General features: G+C 42.3%; 2 protein-coding genes across 2 annotated transcripts; one reads left to right on the plus strand and one right to left on the minus strand.

The window, feature by feature from the left end:
* Nucleotides 1-780: 780 nt before the first annotated feature.
* Nucleotides 781-3,947, plus strand: LOC106412392. Its single transcript, XM_013853311.3, has 5 exons — nucleotides 781-1,998; nucleotides 2,116-2,240; nucleotides 2,308-2,910; nucleotides 2,995-3,316; nucleotides 3,415-3,947. The coding sequence occupies exons 1-5, from the start codon at nucleotides 1,219-1,221 to the stop codon at nucleotides 3,718-3,720; spliced, it is 2,136 nt and encodes a 711-aa protein (XP_013708765.2). The 5' UTR covers nucleotides 781-1,218; the 3' UTR covers nucleotides 3,721-3,947.
* Nucleotides 3,948-9,435: 5,488 nt separating this feature from the next.
* Nucleotides 9,436-10,287, minus strand: LOC125591781. Its single transcript, XM_048766626.1, is given in 1 exon segment — nucleotides 9,436-10,287. A coding segment is annotated over 1 exon segment (852 nt).
* Between the last annotated feature and the right edge of the window lie 5,362 nt (nucleotides 10,288-15,649).

Raw genomic sequence — 15,649 nt, forward strand, 5'->3', positions numbered from 1 at the left:
AATTATATACCCTAAACCCAAAACCTTAACCATAAATCCAAACGGTAAATCCTAAACCCAAACTGTAAATCTTAAACCCAAAACCTATACCCTAAACCCAAATCCTAGACCCAAAATCCAAACGGTAAACCCTAAACCCAAACCCCATACTTAGATGCTATAGGGTTTGGGTTAAGGTTTACGGTTTGGATTTAGGGTCTAAGACTTGGATTTAGGGTATAAGGTTTAGGTTTATAGTCTATATTTTGGGTTTAAGGTATATAATTTGGGTTTATGGGGTCTAGGATTAGGGTTTAGGGTATAGGGTTTGGGTTTAGCGGTTTGGGTTTAGGTTTAGAATTTAGGGTATAGGGTTTAGAATTTAAGATTTAGGGTTTAGGGTTTCGACGGCATTAGCTTCCTTAAAATTAGTATTTTTATTTTTTTAACTATTTTTTATTTAATTTAATGTTTTTTAATTAATATCTATGTGACATTTTAATTGATCTGTAGGAGGTAGGTGAATTGAAAGGTTGACCCCTAGGTTTTGTTCTTTAAATGGACATTCGTGTACTATAGAAATTGCATTGCATGGTTCCCACTCGCCAACGGCTAAATAATCAAACGGCTCATTTTGACTAGAGCATTAACAGCCAAACAATTAACAATTTAATTAGTAGTAATTAAATGCGTTTACCAAAAAGCGCGACATCTGTGTACAATCACCATTTATTTATAGTTCAAAAACGAAACTATAGGTTTTTAAACTCTTTACCAATTTCACTTTTGGCCACGGAAGTTTTTCTTTCTTGGGAACCTCAACATCTATCATCCTCTGTTTTGACACCTCATTTCTTTATTACCTTATCTTATTACGAGCATGTTCCGAAGTTTAAGGGACAAAACAGAGCGATTTTAGGACTCGCAACATTTTTAGCGGTGGAGACAATAAGGAAAAAACAAATAAAAGTCTTATAGTACTAAACAGATAAGCACATTACTGTTTCATTGGTTTTGTTTCTCCCTTCTTCATCGCTTCTCCACCGCTTCTCGTTCTGTTCTTCTGTTTCTTTTCTCTGTTTTTATTACGAGAAAAATCAGTATCTTCACTAATCCAAAACGATTTCCTCTTCCTTTTTTAGTTCTCGTAGAGACACGGAAAAGAAACAGAGCTCCTTCCATCGATTAAAAAGAGACTCGAATGTGTATTTGATATTGTGTTTGTTGATTTCATTACAAATGGCGTCTTCGCAGGTGGAGATTCCGTCTCCGTCTCAACGGTTCGGTTTTATCCTTAGAGATCGTAATCAAACCCCCATCGTTTACAAGAAAGCTCCGAACCATCATCATCACCAACCTGTCTCGGACGAGAATTCGCAGAACTTGGTCGATTCTTGGATCCAGACTCTTACTAAAAAGAAAGATAACAACAATGGTATCGCCAATGCTAGGTCAACAGAGAAACCAATTGCTCTTGCGTCTCCGGCAGAAACGATGAAGGAGAAATCTGATGAATCGAACAGAAACGGAGCTTCCTCTCTTGTACAGATATGGGAGGCGAGGCTGAACCGATCCAGCGGTGGGAATTCGCCTAGTCATAACCAATCGCCGGTTAATAGCAGCCGGAGCGATTCAGGAGTCAATGTTCAAGATTCCCGTTTTTCAGAATCTCCATCGATAGAATCTGAAGCTGAGATTAGTGACGTGGAGATCGAATCTCGGTCACACGGCGGTTCGGTTTCCGATTCCTGTCGAGTCGCTGACTTGATTCGGAGGCTAAGCAACGAAGCGAAGGTGATCTCCGGCGGTGGACTCTCGACGATCAGAACGCCAAGACCTTGCGTTTCGTCTTGGTCGTCGTCGGAGAAAAGCAGTTTTCCGATGGTAACACCGAGAATCCGTGGACGGCAAGCGTTTACGGATCTGCTTATGCAAATGGAACGCGATCGCCACCGCGAGTTAGATTCGCTTCTTGAACGCAACGCTGTTTCTAGGTTTACTCAACGTGGCCGCCTCCAGGTAATACTATATGTTTTCACTATTTCTCAACTTTTTTTTATAAATCCTCACACGCCAATATTTATTTTTCTGTTACAATGTCATCTCATATATATATGAATTATTGTTTTAAAACAGTCAATGCTAAGGCTAAGGAACCTCAAACGCTGTCAAGCGGTTCAAGAACAAAACCGATCTAACTCAAAATCAACTGGATTGAACCGTATCGGATCTGGAGGTGGCTCTTCAGTTCTGAATTTAAGGTTGAATCTATGTTCTTGAGTTTTAATTCTCAGCATTTTCTTCTTCTGATCGTCAATCTCAACGCAGAGAGAGATTTCGTGCTGATGCGGATAAGAGGAAGGATCATCATTTTATGAATAAGAAAGCCGTAGAAGAAACAGAAGTAACTAGTGATAACAAGACAATGAAAAACCGCGGTATTACACTGGAGGCCTTTTTCAAAGAGAGGTTGAGTCTCCCTAACCCTAACTTAGAGAAAGCAACTTTACGTAAGGGAGAAGGAACTGTTGATGGAACAGTTGGATCAAAAAACAATTGCCTTCAGCTGCAAGAAACAATAGAAGTAGAAGAAGTTTGCTGCAATGACGACGATTCTGACAAGAATGAAGAAGAGAAGACAAGCCCTAGCGCCTGCCTAGAACAAGAAACTCAACCGCAAAGTGTGGTACATGAGAGTATTGAGATTGATCAGTGCCTTGAGCAACAAGAAACGTCTTACCTAAATGGATGGGAAGACGAAGAAGAGTATGAAGAAGATGAGCAATCTTACTACTACGGAGAAACCAACAATGACTGGCTTCACGAAATATCTCGGCCGAGAAGTTACTGGGAGGAACTGAGGAAGAAGCGGTACCTGGAAGTTATGAACACTCGGTCTGAGAAAGAGGACATACGTAGACTACTTGAGCGGTAAGTAACTGATCAAATCAATAAATCCATTTTCTTATTTGTTAACCATTTAACTAAGAAAATGTGTGGTTTTGGATATTACAGAGGACCGGTCACAGACTTTCTCCAGAGCGGGTTAAGGGATCAGATCGATAGGCTTATGATGTCTCGTGTGCAGACACATTCGAACAAACATTCTGAAAAATGGGAATTGCAACAAGAAGAAGAAGAGGAAGAACATAGAAATGAAAATGTGGAGGAAACTGAAGAAGAAGAACCATTTACTGAAGAAGGTGAAGAGCAAGACGATGGAGATGACTCGTCTTCTTCGCCGATCTTTGCATCGTCTCCTGCAGGATCATGGAGTTGTCAAGACACTGAAGTAACTTCAACTCCTGTCTTGTCTGTTCACAACCCTCCTTCACCTGTAAGTGTTTTTAGATTTTATTGTTATCCCCATAGAAACTCGCAAACCGCACTAGTAGTAGTAGAATCATTGAACCGCTTAATTAAAAACGTTTTCAGGAAATGGAGCTGATAAGCGAAATGAAAACACAGATCCAACAACTTCAACAAGAAATGTCGTTACTACGAGATTCTGTGAAAACATGTTTGGATACTAACGCGAGCTTGGTTCACCGAGAAAACCCAATGAAACGCAAATGCTGCGTCTGCGACGAAACGCAGGTGGAAGCGGTTTTGTACAGGTGCGGACATATGTGCACGTGCTTGAAATGTGCCAATGAACTACACTGGAGTGGAGGGAAATGCCCGATTTGCAGAGCTCAGATTATGGACGTTGTTCGTGTCTTCTTCGATACAAGAAACTGATATAACGAGTTCACTAACCTACAACACTTTCTGTTTTACTCTTATCGCATGACGTTGTTCGTTCGCAATGCTGTCTGGTAACGTTTCCAATTATTGTATAACGAAAGGATTTGTCCCGTTTAATCAAGTTTTTCGTCTTCTAAGCCAACCAAAAATATGATATGAAAGTCGGAAACAAAGCTTCGATGAAAACATTATTTTTTTTATTTCACAAAACTTTTCATAGATTTTGATTTCTTAAAGATCGATCAACCATATATATCTCCTCTATGTCTGCTTTCTCGCCGTGAATTCCACCTCATGCAAATTCTGGTGCGTTAATCTTACGAATATAATTTGTAAAAAAATTTATTAGCTCTCTAATTACCACTTGATATTTTTTGGGTCTTTTAGTTTCGGTTACACAATATCACGAATCTTCACACCTCACGATGTTTCCACTTCTCGCCTATCAAAGTTCTATTTTAAAACATGTTCCGAGAATATGTATAGAAAAAATTCCCGTTAAGCAACAGTCTTCCACACCAACTTAATTAGCGTCCAATTCTCATCGTTCTAATTCATGCATGCTTAATTTCGAAGTTTTTTTGACAATGTAAGTGTATTCTGCTTACATAATTAGCAAAATAATAATTTAAAACTAATGTATTATATATAGGTAAGCAGAGAACTAGAGAAAAAGAGAAAGTTGTTTATTTTGCTGAATATTACTGAAGTTTATTCATGTGAAAACTTAGCTTACAACTCTAGGTTTAGCTTGATACTTATACAAAGGGAACAGAACAATCTAGTGACCTCACAGCTGGCTTGACAGCTCACTCATCTTCACCCAGAGAGCATCAAAACGGTTACGCAAGATGAGATGATTAGCTGTATGAACCGTACTGTTTTGATCCTTTGTTATGTTCTGGTCTTTGATGACCGTTGGTGTTGATGTTGACTGGTTGGGCTTGATGAAAGAAGGGCCCAATGTCTTCTTGATTTCTGATCCAGTAATGTTAATACCCCCGCGCAAACTCGAGGTGGGTGAGAGCTCAACTCCGAGTTTGGATCTCACCCACCTCGAGTTTGGAACGCAAGTGATAGAAACTCTGTTGCGGTAGAGACTTGGTGAACACGTCTGCTATTTGCTGTATCGCCGGAATGTATTTGACAAGAAGGGATCCATCAGCAACATTTTCCCGAGCAAAGTGATAATGTGTAGCAAAGTGTTTTGACTTGCAATGAAGAACTGGATTCACAGTTAGATGGACTGCGGAGAGATTGTCACAGTAGACCTCTGCTGCCGTTTGTTGTTTAACACCAATACTCTGTAACATGCCACTGATCCAAGAGAGTTCAGCTGCTGTGTCTGAAAGCGTTCTGTACTCTGCTTCGGTAGATGATCTAGCAATTGAGTCTTGTCGTCTCTTAGCTGACCAGGAGATCAGATTTGATCCAATGAATGTACAGAAACCTCCTGTTGATCTTCTTGTATATTGACATCCAGCCCAGTCACTGTCACAATAAGCATTCAGTTGTGAGTTTGTTTCAGAAGTCAAGTAGTCCCATCTGAATGGTTCCCTTGAGATATCTGAGAATCCGTTTGAGTAGATTGAAATCTGACACCGTCGGCTCATGCATCTTCTGGCACACCAGATTGACAGAGAATTGTATATCTGATCTTGTCAGTGTGAGATACTGCAGTTTACCTGCTAAGCTTATGAAATAAGTAGGATTGGAAAACACTTCATCTTGATGAGGGACTCTGGCTAGTTGAAGCGGAAGTGGTGTAGGCATTGGCGCACAATCAAGCATTCCCGCAGCTACTAACACATCAGAAGCATACTTCTCTTGGTTAAGAAACAAACCCGTCGGCGTGAAGTGAGCTTGAATCCCAATAAAATAACTCAAAGAACCCATATCTTTCATCCTAAACTGCTTCTTCAGAGCATCAAGGAGACTCTGAACCAATGTCATGTTGTTTCTTGTGATCACCATATCATCAACGTAGAGTAGTAAGAAGATCACATCCTTTTCCTTTTTCCTTCTGATACACAAACAGAGATTCATCTTTAACATTGCAGGTGAAGCCAAACTCTGGTAGATAAGAGCTGAATTTATCAAACCAAGCTCTAGGGGCCTGCTTGAGACCATAGATGGCTTTGTGAAGCAAACAAACGTAGTCTGGATGCTCTTTATCTTCATAACGAGGAGGCTGTTTCATATACACTGTCTCATTTAAGTCCCCATGTAGAAAGTCGTTCTTGACGTCCAACTGTCTTATATCCCATCGATTCACAACGGCAAAGTGTAGAACTATCCTTACTGTTGTTGTCCTGGCCACTGGACTGTAAGTCTCCAAGAAGTTAACTCCTTCAGTCTGCTCGTTTCCTCTTGCTACTAGACGAGACCGAAGCTTTTGTAATGTTCCATCAGCGTTGAGTTTCACTTTGTGAACCCATCCAGAACTAATTTGTTTATCTCCTGATGGTAAAGGAACAAGGCTCCATGTGTTCGTCTCATGACAAGTATCAATCTCTTCTCCCATTGATCCGTTCCAACCTGGATGATTTAAATCTTCAGTCACTGTTCTAGGTAGTTGAGGTAGACCTTTTACAGTGACTAGAGCATATCTTGGATTAGGCTTCATTACTCCAGCCTTACCTCTTGTTGTCATCTTATGAGAGTTGGCAGGTGGAGGAACGACCACTGGAGCTTCATCTCCTTGATCATTCTGATCACTCTCGTCTGAAGTTGAACTTTCAGTAGACATACTCTCAGAAGAGCCTGGTGTAGACTGACTAAGAGAGGATATAACTGGTTCTGGTGTTGTCTGAGGTGAGGATACTGGAACAAGAACAGTTTTCCCAATATTTTCTTGAGGCTCCTGAGAAACAGCTTCAGTATTAGCTTGCTCAAGCATTGAATATAGTAACCTCCAAGCAGAACTTAATGGCGTTGTTGGAGTGGGTAGCAAATGCCGATAGACATCAGTGTAAGGAACCCTTGATTCATCAAATAGTACGTGTCTGTTAATGTACACACGTCCAGTAGGAGGATGATAGCATATGTATCCCTTGTACTTCTCATTATATCCAACAAAGACACATAGTAAAGACTTAGGATCAAACTTGTTCTTCGCATAAGGCCACAAATATGGATAGCATGCACACCCAAAGACTCTCAGAGCAGTGTAGATAGGCTTTGTTTTATTCAGTAGCTCAAACAGACTTACCATCTTGTCACTGACAGAAGATGGAAGAAGATTGTTTAGAAAAGACGCAGTATAGAAGGCTTCAACCCACAACGTGTAAGGCATATGACTCTGATACAGCATTGACAATCCCAGCTCTGTAATGTGTCTGTGACGACTCTCAGCTATTCCATTTTGCTCTGGAGTGTGAGGGCAGAAAACAATGTGTTTTATCCCACTAGCAACAAAATGATCGGTGAGAGATTTGTTTATGAATTCACCACCACCACCTGACTGAAATATAGCTATCTTGTTGTTATATTGATTTTCAACTTGTAGTTGGAAGACTTTGAAGACTGAGAAAACATAAGACTTTGATTTAATGGGATAAAACCAACAGAATCTTGAGTAATTGTCAATGAACACAACATAAAATCGAAAACCCTGAACTGAAACAACAGGTGCAGGGCCCCAAACATCACAATATATTCTCTCAAGGACTCTACTTGATCTGAAAACTAAACTAGAGAAAGGTAGCTTGCACGTCTTGCCTACTTGACATGCTTCACACATTGACTGAGACAGCTTACTGAATCAAATGGCCTTTATTGTTCATAGATGCTTCAATACTTGATCGTTCGGATGTCCTAGTCTCAGATCCCACACTCTGTCGCTGGTGATCTGTTGCCTTGACGAGTAGAAATATCGAAACTGAGAATCATCCAATCGATACAAGCCCTTAGTTTTGCTTCCCTGACTGAGCACCATGTTGGTTCGCTTGTCCTTAACACACACAATAGTAACGTCAAACGTAAACTCACATGGGTAATCATCAGTGAGTTTAGATACTGACAGCAACGATTTGGTAATTTCCGGACATACTAACACATCAAGAAGAGGAAGTATACCTACTCCAGTGGAGATAGACGCAGAACCAACGTGAGTGATAGGAAGGAAGTCACTGTTTCCCACCATCACTTGATCAACCCCTTCATACACGTGAGAATAATCGAGATGTTGAGCTGAACTGGTAACATGGTGAGAAGCTTCACTGTCTGGATACCACTCTGCTCCTGAAGCTCTGTGTGAAGCTGGAGTGGTGAGAACGTTAGCTTGATGTGGAGGGTCGTTGACAGCAAAGTGTTCATCAAATATTCTGTAACACTTGTACGTAGGATGCCCATACTTGCCACAGATCTGACATGTTGGACGCTGGTTTTCTGAGGGCCGATTTGGCTGATGACCAAACTGTTGTGGAAACCCTCTTCCTTGCGTAGTGTAAGAGACAGGCCACAATATCCTCCACGGTACTTTCCTCTACCACGTCCAGAGTATCCACCACGGTTGGTATAATAGGCTTGATGAGGAGTGACTTCTTGAACTTGTTCATAAGCCTTTAACTTATCATCAAAGCTGGTGAGTTTATGAACTACATCTTCAAAACACAGACCGGGGTACTGATCCATGGAATGCTCTATCACAGTACTGACTGCTTCATACTCCTTTCCAAGGCCATTGAGAACGCCATAGATCTTTTCATGTTCTGTGATTGGGGCTCCAATAGAGTCGAGCTGGTCACAAAGCGACTTGATTTCCGAAAGATATACTCCCATAGTCTTGCTTCCTTTCACCGTTGTCTGAACTCTTCTTTGGAGATCTAGTTTTCTTGTTGCAGACACACGGTTATACTTCTTTGCTAAAGCTAGCCAGACATCTTGAGAAGTGTGAAGACCGTACACTGATTTGAGGGCATCTTCAAATAAGGTTCCGTACATCCAAGAGAGGAAGAGTTGGTCTTTCTGAACCCATTTGTTGAACTCCGGGTTCACAGCTTCTGTTTCTTCTTCACCATTATGAACTGTGATTGTTGGAGCAGGACGAGGCTGAGCACCGGTGACATATCCGAGAATCGATTGACTAGAGAGAAACTTCTCAAACTGAAGTTTCCAGATGAGATAGTTCCCTTCCTTGAGCTTCAAAGTGACAGCTTGTGTTATCGTGAGAGCAGAAACATCGAGCGGATCTTGATTGACATCCATCGTCTGAGCTCTGATACCATATAGGTAAGCATAGAACTTGAGAGAAAGTTGTTTATTTTGCTGAATATTACTGAAGTTTATTCATGTGAAAACTTAGCTTACAACTCTAGGTTTAGCTTGATACTTATACAAAGGGAACAAAGCAATCTAGTGACTTCACAGCTGGCTTGACAGCTTACTCATCTTCACCCAGGAGAGCATCAAAACGGTTACGCAAGATGAGATGATCAGCTGTATAAACCATACTGTTTTGATCCTTTTTTATGTTCTGGTCTTTGATGACTATTGGTGTTGATGTTAACTGGTTGGCTTGATGAAAGAAGGGCCCAATGTCTTGTTGATTTCTGATCCAGTAATGTTAATATTATGGAATCCAGATGTTTTTTTGTTAAAAAAGAAAAGAAGAGAAATCCAGACGTTAAAGTCTCCGTAGCTTACAAGCATATATGGTATATAAATAACATATTTGATATAAAAACTTTTGTTTTTTTTATCCCTTATTCAAGCGTTTTGAGCAGACAAGGTGTTAAAGTCATCCCTAGCCTTACGCAAGCGTGGGGGGGTATCAGATCGCGGCGACGTAGCACGTAGGGCATGAAACCGACGGTGAAGAAAAAGTTTAAAATCTCACACGGCTTAGCAATGATCACTTTGCGACGACCGTGAGCTCCTCGTCTTTAAAACGCTTGTCACAGCCATAATCTCTGTTTCTCTATCGAACGAGAAACTAGAAGTCGCCGGTTCTTGCATATATCTTCCTCCTTTTCCGCCTCCACGGCTGCAGCACTTCAACAACTCCACCGGTAAATCAAAATACGACCGACCATTATCTTGCGTCAGAGACGTAGTCGATGTCCAAGAATGGGACCATTCGTATTTCTCGACCGAGGTAAAGGAAGACGCTGTGATCATCTTCTTCTTTTCCATCGAGTCTTTGCGTTTTGAAGATCTAACTGGCTTGTGTTTCCCGAGTCCAGGTAGAGACAAGCAGAAGGCGTTACACTTGAAATCTTCTTCCTTGTAAAAGATTTTCTTCGAGTAGAGAGATTTTGTCATAAAAAGAAAGGATTCTTGGTGGCTAAGTTTCTTCCGAGTTCTCGTCGGCTCAGGGAACATAGGAAGCGGAAAGGTTGAGTCCCTAGGCGGAGGCATGGCCGGTGGCAACACCATTCTGAAGCTATCCTCTTTTGCCGAAGAACGGGAGGAAATAGAACCGGTTGATTTCTCACTCTCCACGGTTGCCTTCTTTACCAAGAAATTGAAACTATAGTTAGGGTTAGGGCTAGAGTTTACTTCGGGGAAAACCGTGAAACCCTTCCACTCGTTATCTAAACCATCATCATATGCAGGCATTGCCGGATTGCCGGAGGAGGAATGAAAACTAAAAGGTAAGATTTTGATTTCAGGGTTTTGCAAATTTCCGGGTAAAAAATATGCAGATGAGACGGGAACCGTAACGGATAATTCCCGAACTAGAAACCCTTCTTGAGGATTCGAAGAATGGGGATACACAAGCGTAGAAGAAGATCGTTAAAGTAGAGAGATCTTCTTAGATGAATGTGTTCGTAAGCGTAGCTTTGTAAGAGCTTTGCAAGATAACTTGAGAGATAAGGAAGTTAGGGAAAAATAGTTTATTGATTGAGTTCTCTTAGCTATCGTAAGAGTTACATATATAGTAAAACCAAAATATAGATAAGGCTAAAACTAATCCTTATCCTAATAGAAATCATAAATAAGAACTTGATAATGATAAAACATAACGATAAAGCCGTTAAAACCGTTAGTGACGTGTCCTGTCACAATACTCCCTCCTTCAGAACAGACTTGGCCTCAAGGCTGAAACTCAGGATATTGCGCAATGAAGTCTTGGTAGAACTCCCAAGTCGCCTGTTGAGGAGTAGAACCTTTCCACTGGACGAGAATCTTGGTCACTGGTTTATTTTGCCGATTGACCATTTTCTTTTCCAATATGAGTTCAGGTTCTCTACTTGAACCAATGTCGTTGAGGTATTGTGGCAGAGGAGGCATTGAAGTTGAAGCTGGCGGGTTGGGACACAGTTTCAGTTGACTCACATGGAACACATTATGTATGGAAGTAGTTGGTGGTAGTTCAAGCTTGTAAGCCCGCGAACCAACTCTGTCTTGTACGCGAAACGGACCGTAGTAACGTGGTGAAAGCTTGTGAGGCAAGTTACGACCCTTCAGCGAATGTTGACGATATGGTTGAAGTTTCAAGTACACATAGTCACCAACAGAGAACTCACGATCAGAACGATGAGAATCAGCGTACTGTTTCATTCGATTTTGAGCCCGCAAGAGGTGGAACTTCATCATATCAATGAGTGCTTCCCGTTTCTGAAGCGTTCGGTCAATAGCTTGTGATGAACTTTCTCCAGGCAAGTAAGGCATGTGTATTGGCGGAGGCTGACCGTAGACGATCTCGAACGGTGTACTGTGAATAGCCGAGTGATAGGTTGTGTTATACCACCATTCCGCGAGAGGAAGCCAAGAGCTCCAAGAACGAGGCGAGTCAGAGACCATACATCGTAAGTATGTTTCCAAAGTCTTGTTTGTAACCTCTGTCTGACCGTCGGATTGAGGATGATAGGCTGTTGAGAAGTTGAGATCGACACCATGGACACGGAACATCTCTCGCCATACTTCACTTAAGAAGGTGGGATCCCGGTCGCTAGTAATGTCTTTGGGCATTCCATGGAGGCGGAAGACCTGATCCAAGTAAACTTTGGCGACATCCATAGCAGTGTATGGGTGTGATAGAGCCATAAAGTGGGCGTTTTTACTTAGCCTATCAATGACCACGAGGATGCAATGTTTGCCGGCAGATGGGGGCAGACCTTCTATGAAGTCGAGACTTATTGACTCCCAAACTCCTGCAGGGACCGGAAGTGGGTGCAGCAGACCTGGCTTTGCTGCCAAATCGTATTTGTTCTTCTGACAGGTTGGGCAATTTCGAACATAGTTTTGAGTTTCTAAGCTCATCTTCGGCCAAAAGAACAGAGTTTTGATGCGCTGCAGTGTCGAATCACGACCCGAGTGTCCTCCAATAGCTGAATCGTGTAGCCATTTATATATGTGAAGCTTGACTGTTGGATCATCACCTACTACGAGTTTCCCTCGACGGCGTAGTTCTCCATTCACGAACGTGTATGACGGGTGAAGGGATTTGTTGTCCTGCAGCTCGGAGATGATCTTTTTAAGAGACGGATCAGTGTCCCACAAAGCTTTCAGTTCCTCATAAAACCCATGATGGGCTTGAGATAGCGTGATCTGAAGCAATTGGGAGCCAGAAACGCGAGATAACGCGTCTGCTGCGACGTTCTCCTTGCCTTGTTTGTATTGAATTTCAAACATGTATCCCATTAATTTGGACAGCCACATGTGTTGAAAAGGAGTTGTGATCTTCTGTTCCAGGAGAAATTTGAGGCTCCTCTGATCAGTTCGAATTATAAACTTGTTATGAGCCAAGTAAGCATTCCAAGTTTGGACCGCGTGAACCACTGCAAGAAGTTCCTTTTCGTAGACTGAAAGGTTTTGGTGTCGTGGTCCCAATGCTCTACTAATGTAGCAGATAGGATGGTTATCTTGCATGAGCACGGCGCCTATACCCGTCTTGGATGCGTCCGTTTCTACTATGAATGGCTTAGAGAAATCAGGTAAGGCGAGGACAGGTGCCGTTATTAAGGCCGTTTTTAAATCTTGAAACGCTGAGTTTGCTTCTGTACACCACGAGAATCCATCTTTCCGGAGTAGTAAGGTGAGTGGTCGTGCGATTATACTGTAACCTTGTATAAAACGTCTGTAGTAGTTAGCAAGACCTAAGAAGCTCCTGATCTGCTTTTGGTTACTAGGAATGGGCCAATTTTCGACTGCTTTTATCTTAACTGGATCGGTGCTGACGCCGGCAGAAGATATAAAGTGGCCAAGGTATTCAATCCTTGTTGCTCCGAAGGTGCACTTGGATTGCTTGAGGTAGAGCTGGTGGTGTCGAAGTATTTCGAAAACCATGTCGATATGAATGAGGTGATCTTCCCAGGTGTTGCTGTATATCAGGATATCGTCGAAGAAAACTAGCAGACACTTACGAAGAATCGGTTCAAACACATGATTCATCAGGCCCTGGAAGGTACACGGGGCGTTAGTAAGTCCGAAAGGCATGACGAGGTATTCGTAGTGGCCCGCGTGGGTTTTGAATGCTGTTTTGTACACGTCTTCAGGAGACATGCGTAGCTGATGGAAACCGGCGCGTAAGTCCAGCTTGGAGAAAAATTTGGCACCTCCCAGTTCGTCTAACAGATCTTCCAGTAGGGGAATATGGTATTTATCTTTGATCGTCTGTTTGTTTAAGCCTCTATAATCCACACATAAACGCCATGAACCGTCTTTCTTTTTCACAAGGACTACTGGGGAAGCGTATGGACTGGAGCTGTATTGAATGATTCCTTGAGTTAGCATCTCACGAATCATCTTATCGATCGAGTCTTTCTGCATCGACGAGTATCGGTATGGCCGTAGATTGACAGGGTTAGTTCCTGCTTCGAGTGGGATTTTGTGATTGAAACCGTCTCGGAATGGAGGAAGAGACGAAGGCTCATCAAAGATATCAGAGTAAGAGTCAAGGATTCGTTGGAGTGATCCGTTTTCGTCGAGCTGTGGGTTGCTTGCTTCTATGTGGTAGAAGATAGTCTCGGGGTTAAGTGGTTGCTGCGGTGAAGTAGTGTCGTTGATCTCGCGTAAGTGGAGGAGGGCGAGCTGAGGTTGTTGTAGTAATAACTTGTTTAAGCTGTTTCCTGTGACGACTTTGGGGTTGTTTGGTGTTGCTCCTCGGAGAACATGTTTTAGACCTTTGAAGTTGAATTCCATTCGTAGATTCAGAAAATCCCAAAGGATAGGGCCCAAGTTTGATAGCCATTGAACTCCTAGTACCAAATCACTGCATCCCAGCGCCAAAGTTCTTGTTTCGGTTGTAAAGTCGTAGCCCTGCATCTTCCACGTGAACGGGCTGCATTTGTATTTGGTTATCAAGTCACCGCTGGCTGCGACCACTGCCATTGGTTTGATTGGTGTTAAAGAACAGCCCAAGCTCTTGGCAATTTGTAGGTCGAGGAAGTTATGTGTGCTGCCGGGATCGATCAGAATATGCAGTTTTTTTTTCCGTATTGACCCATTAGGCGCATACAGTTGAACGTCGGACAACCGTTTAATGCGTGTACCGAGATCGTAGGGACCTTATCATCATCTGCAATTGTTGTTTCGCGTATCTGTTCGTCGAAAGCGATTTCTTCGTCGAATTCTGTTTGGTCGGCTTCAAGAAGTAAAAGCTCTGAACGTCGATGTTTCAGTTGATGGCCAGGTGTGAAAGGTTCCTCGCAATACATACACAAACCTTTACGTTTTCGTTCCTGCATCTCGTCGAAAGAAAACCGTTTCTGAGGTGCATTAGGTATTAACGGTTTGTTGTTTTGATTGTCGCTGGTGTTGGACGATGTTGGTGTTGTTGTGCTGTATTGATTCTTGTTTTGTTGAAAGTTTGATCTCTGAGACGTGTTGAAGGTTGGCCATGATGTCTTTGTCGGAGCATGGAGTAGGGATAGCTCGTGGAGTTTCGCGATTCGTGCTGCCTCTGGTACTGTGGAAGCTTTGAACTGGCGGACATGAAAGGCTAGATGCTGATTCATGTTTGTGAGGAAGATACTTAAGGCGTGAGCAGGAGCCAAAGTAATCCTTGTCATAGCACAATCAAACTTTTCCAGATAGATGTCGATGGAGTCGTTTGCTTGTTTAAGACTGACTAATTCAGAGAGAGGATCATCGAAAAGTTCGCTGAAGCGTTCCGATACAGCAGAGACATAGTCGGGCCATAGTGGAAATATGTTGTAGCGGTTGGCTACGTAGGCGTGATGCCATTGAAGAGCCTTGCCGGTCATATGAAGGGAGGCGAGACGAACCTTCAATTCTGGTGGAGTACTATCGATCGAAAAGAATTGTTCGCAACGGTAAATCCATTCACGAAGTGCTGTTCCATCAAACATCGGGAACCCTATTTTTGTTAACCGTGACGAGAGTGTATTGGGGAGCTGTGGAGTAGCGTTTTGGTCGGAGTTCATTGGTGTTGTTTTTGCTGTACTCTGTTCTCCTGTGAAGCGATCTTGTGGGTCTTGTTTCTGGGATTTGTCAGCAGCTGTGAGGCCGGAACTTCCCTCTTGTTGTGTTGACTGCGAATTGCTATTAAGGAATTTTTCCATCATAGCTTTAAGCTCGGCGATTTCTCCTCCAAGATCCTTGCGTATTTCCTCTGATTGTTGAGTTTGTGATAAACGCAAGTCGTCAAGGTTTTTGTTCATCTCGGCCAGCGCGGTGGTTTGCCTTGTGTCCATAGTTTGGTCCTAAGGTATTGAAATGCTCTGATACCACTGAGACGGGAACCGTAACGGATAATTCCCGAACTAGAAACCCTTCTTGAGGATTCGAAGAATGGGGATACACAAGCGTAGAAGAAGATCGTTAAGGTAGAGAGATCTTCTTAGATGAATGTGTTCGTAAGCGTAGCTTTGTAAGAGCTTTGCAAGATAACTTGAGAGATAAGGAAGTTAGGGAAAAATAGTTTATTGATTGAGTTCTCTTAGCTATCGTAAGAGTTACATATATAGTAAAACCAAAATATAGATAAGGCTAAAACTAATCCTTATCCTAATAG

The sequence above is a fragment of the Brassica napus genome, chromosome C8, assembly GCF_020379485.1.
Source record: "Brassica napus cultivar Da-Ae chromosome C8, Da-Ae, whole genome shotgun sequence".
NCBI classification, from domain to species: Eukaryota; Viridiplantae; Streptophyta; class Magnoliopsida; order Brassicales; family Brassicaceae; genus Brassica; species Brassica napus.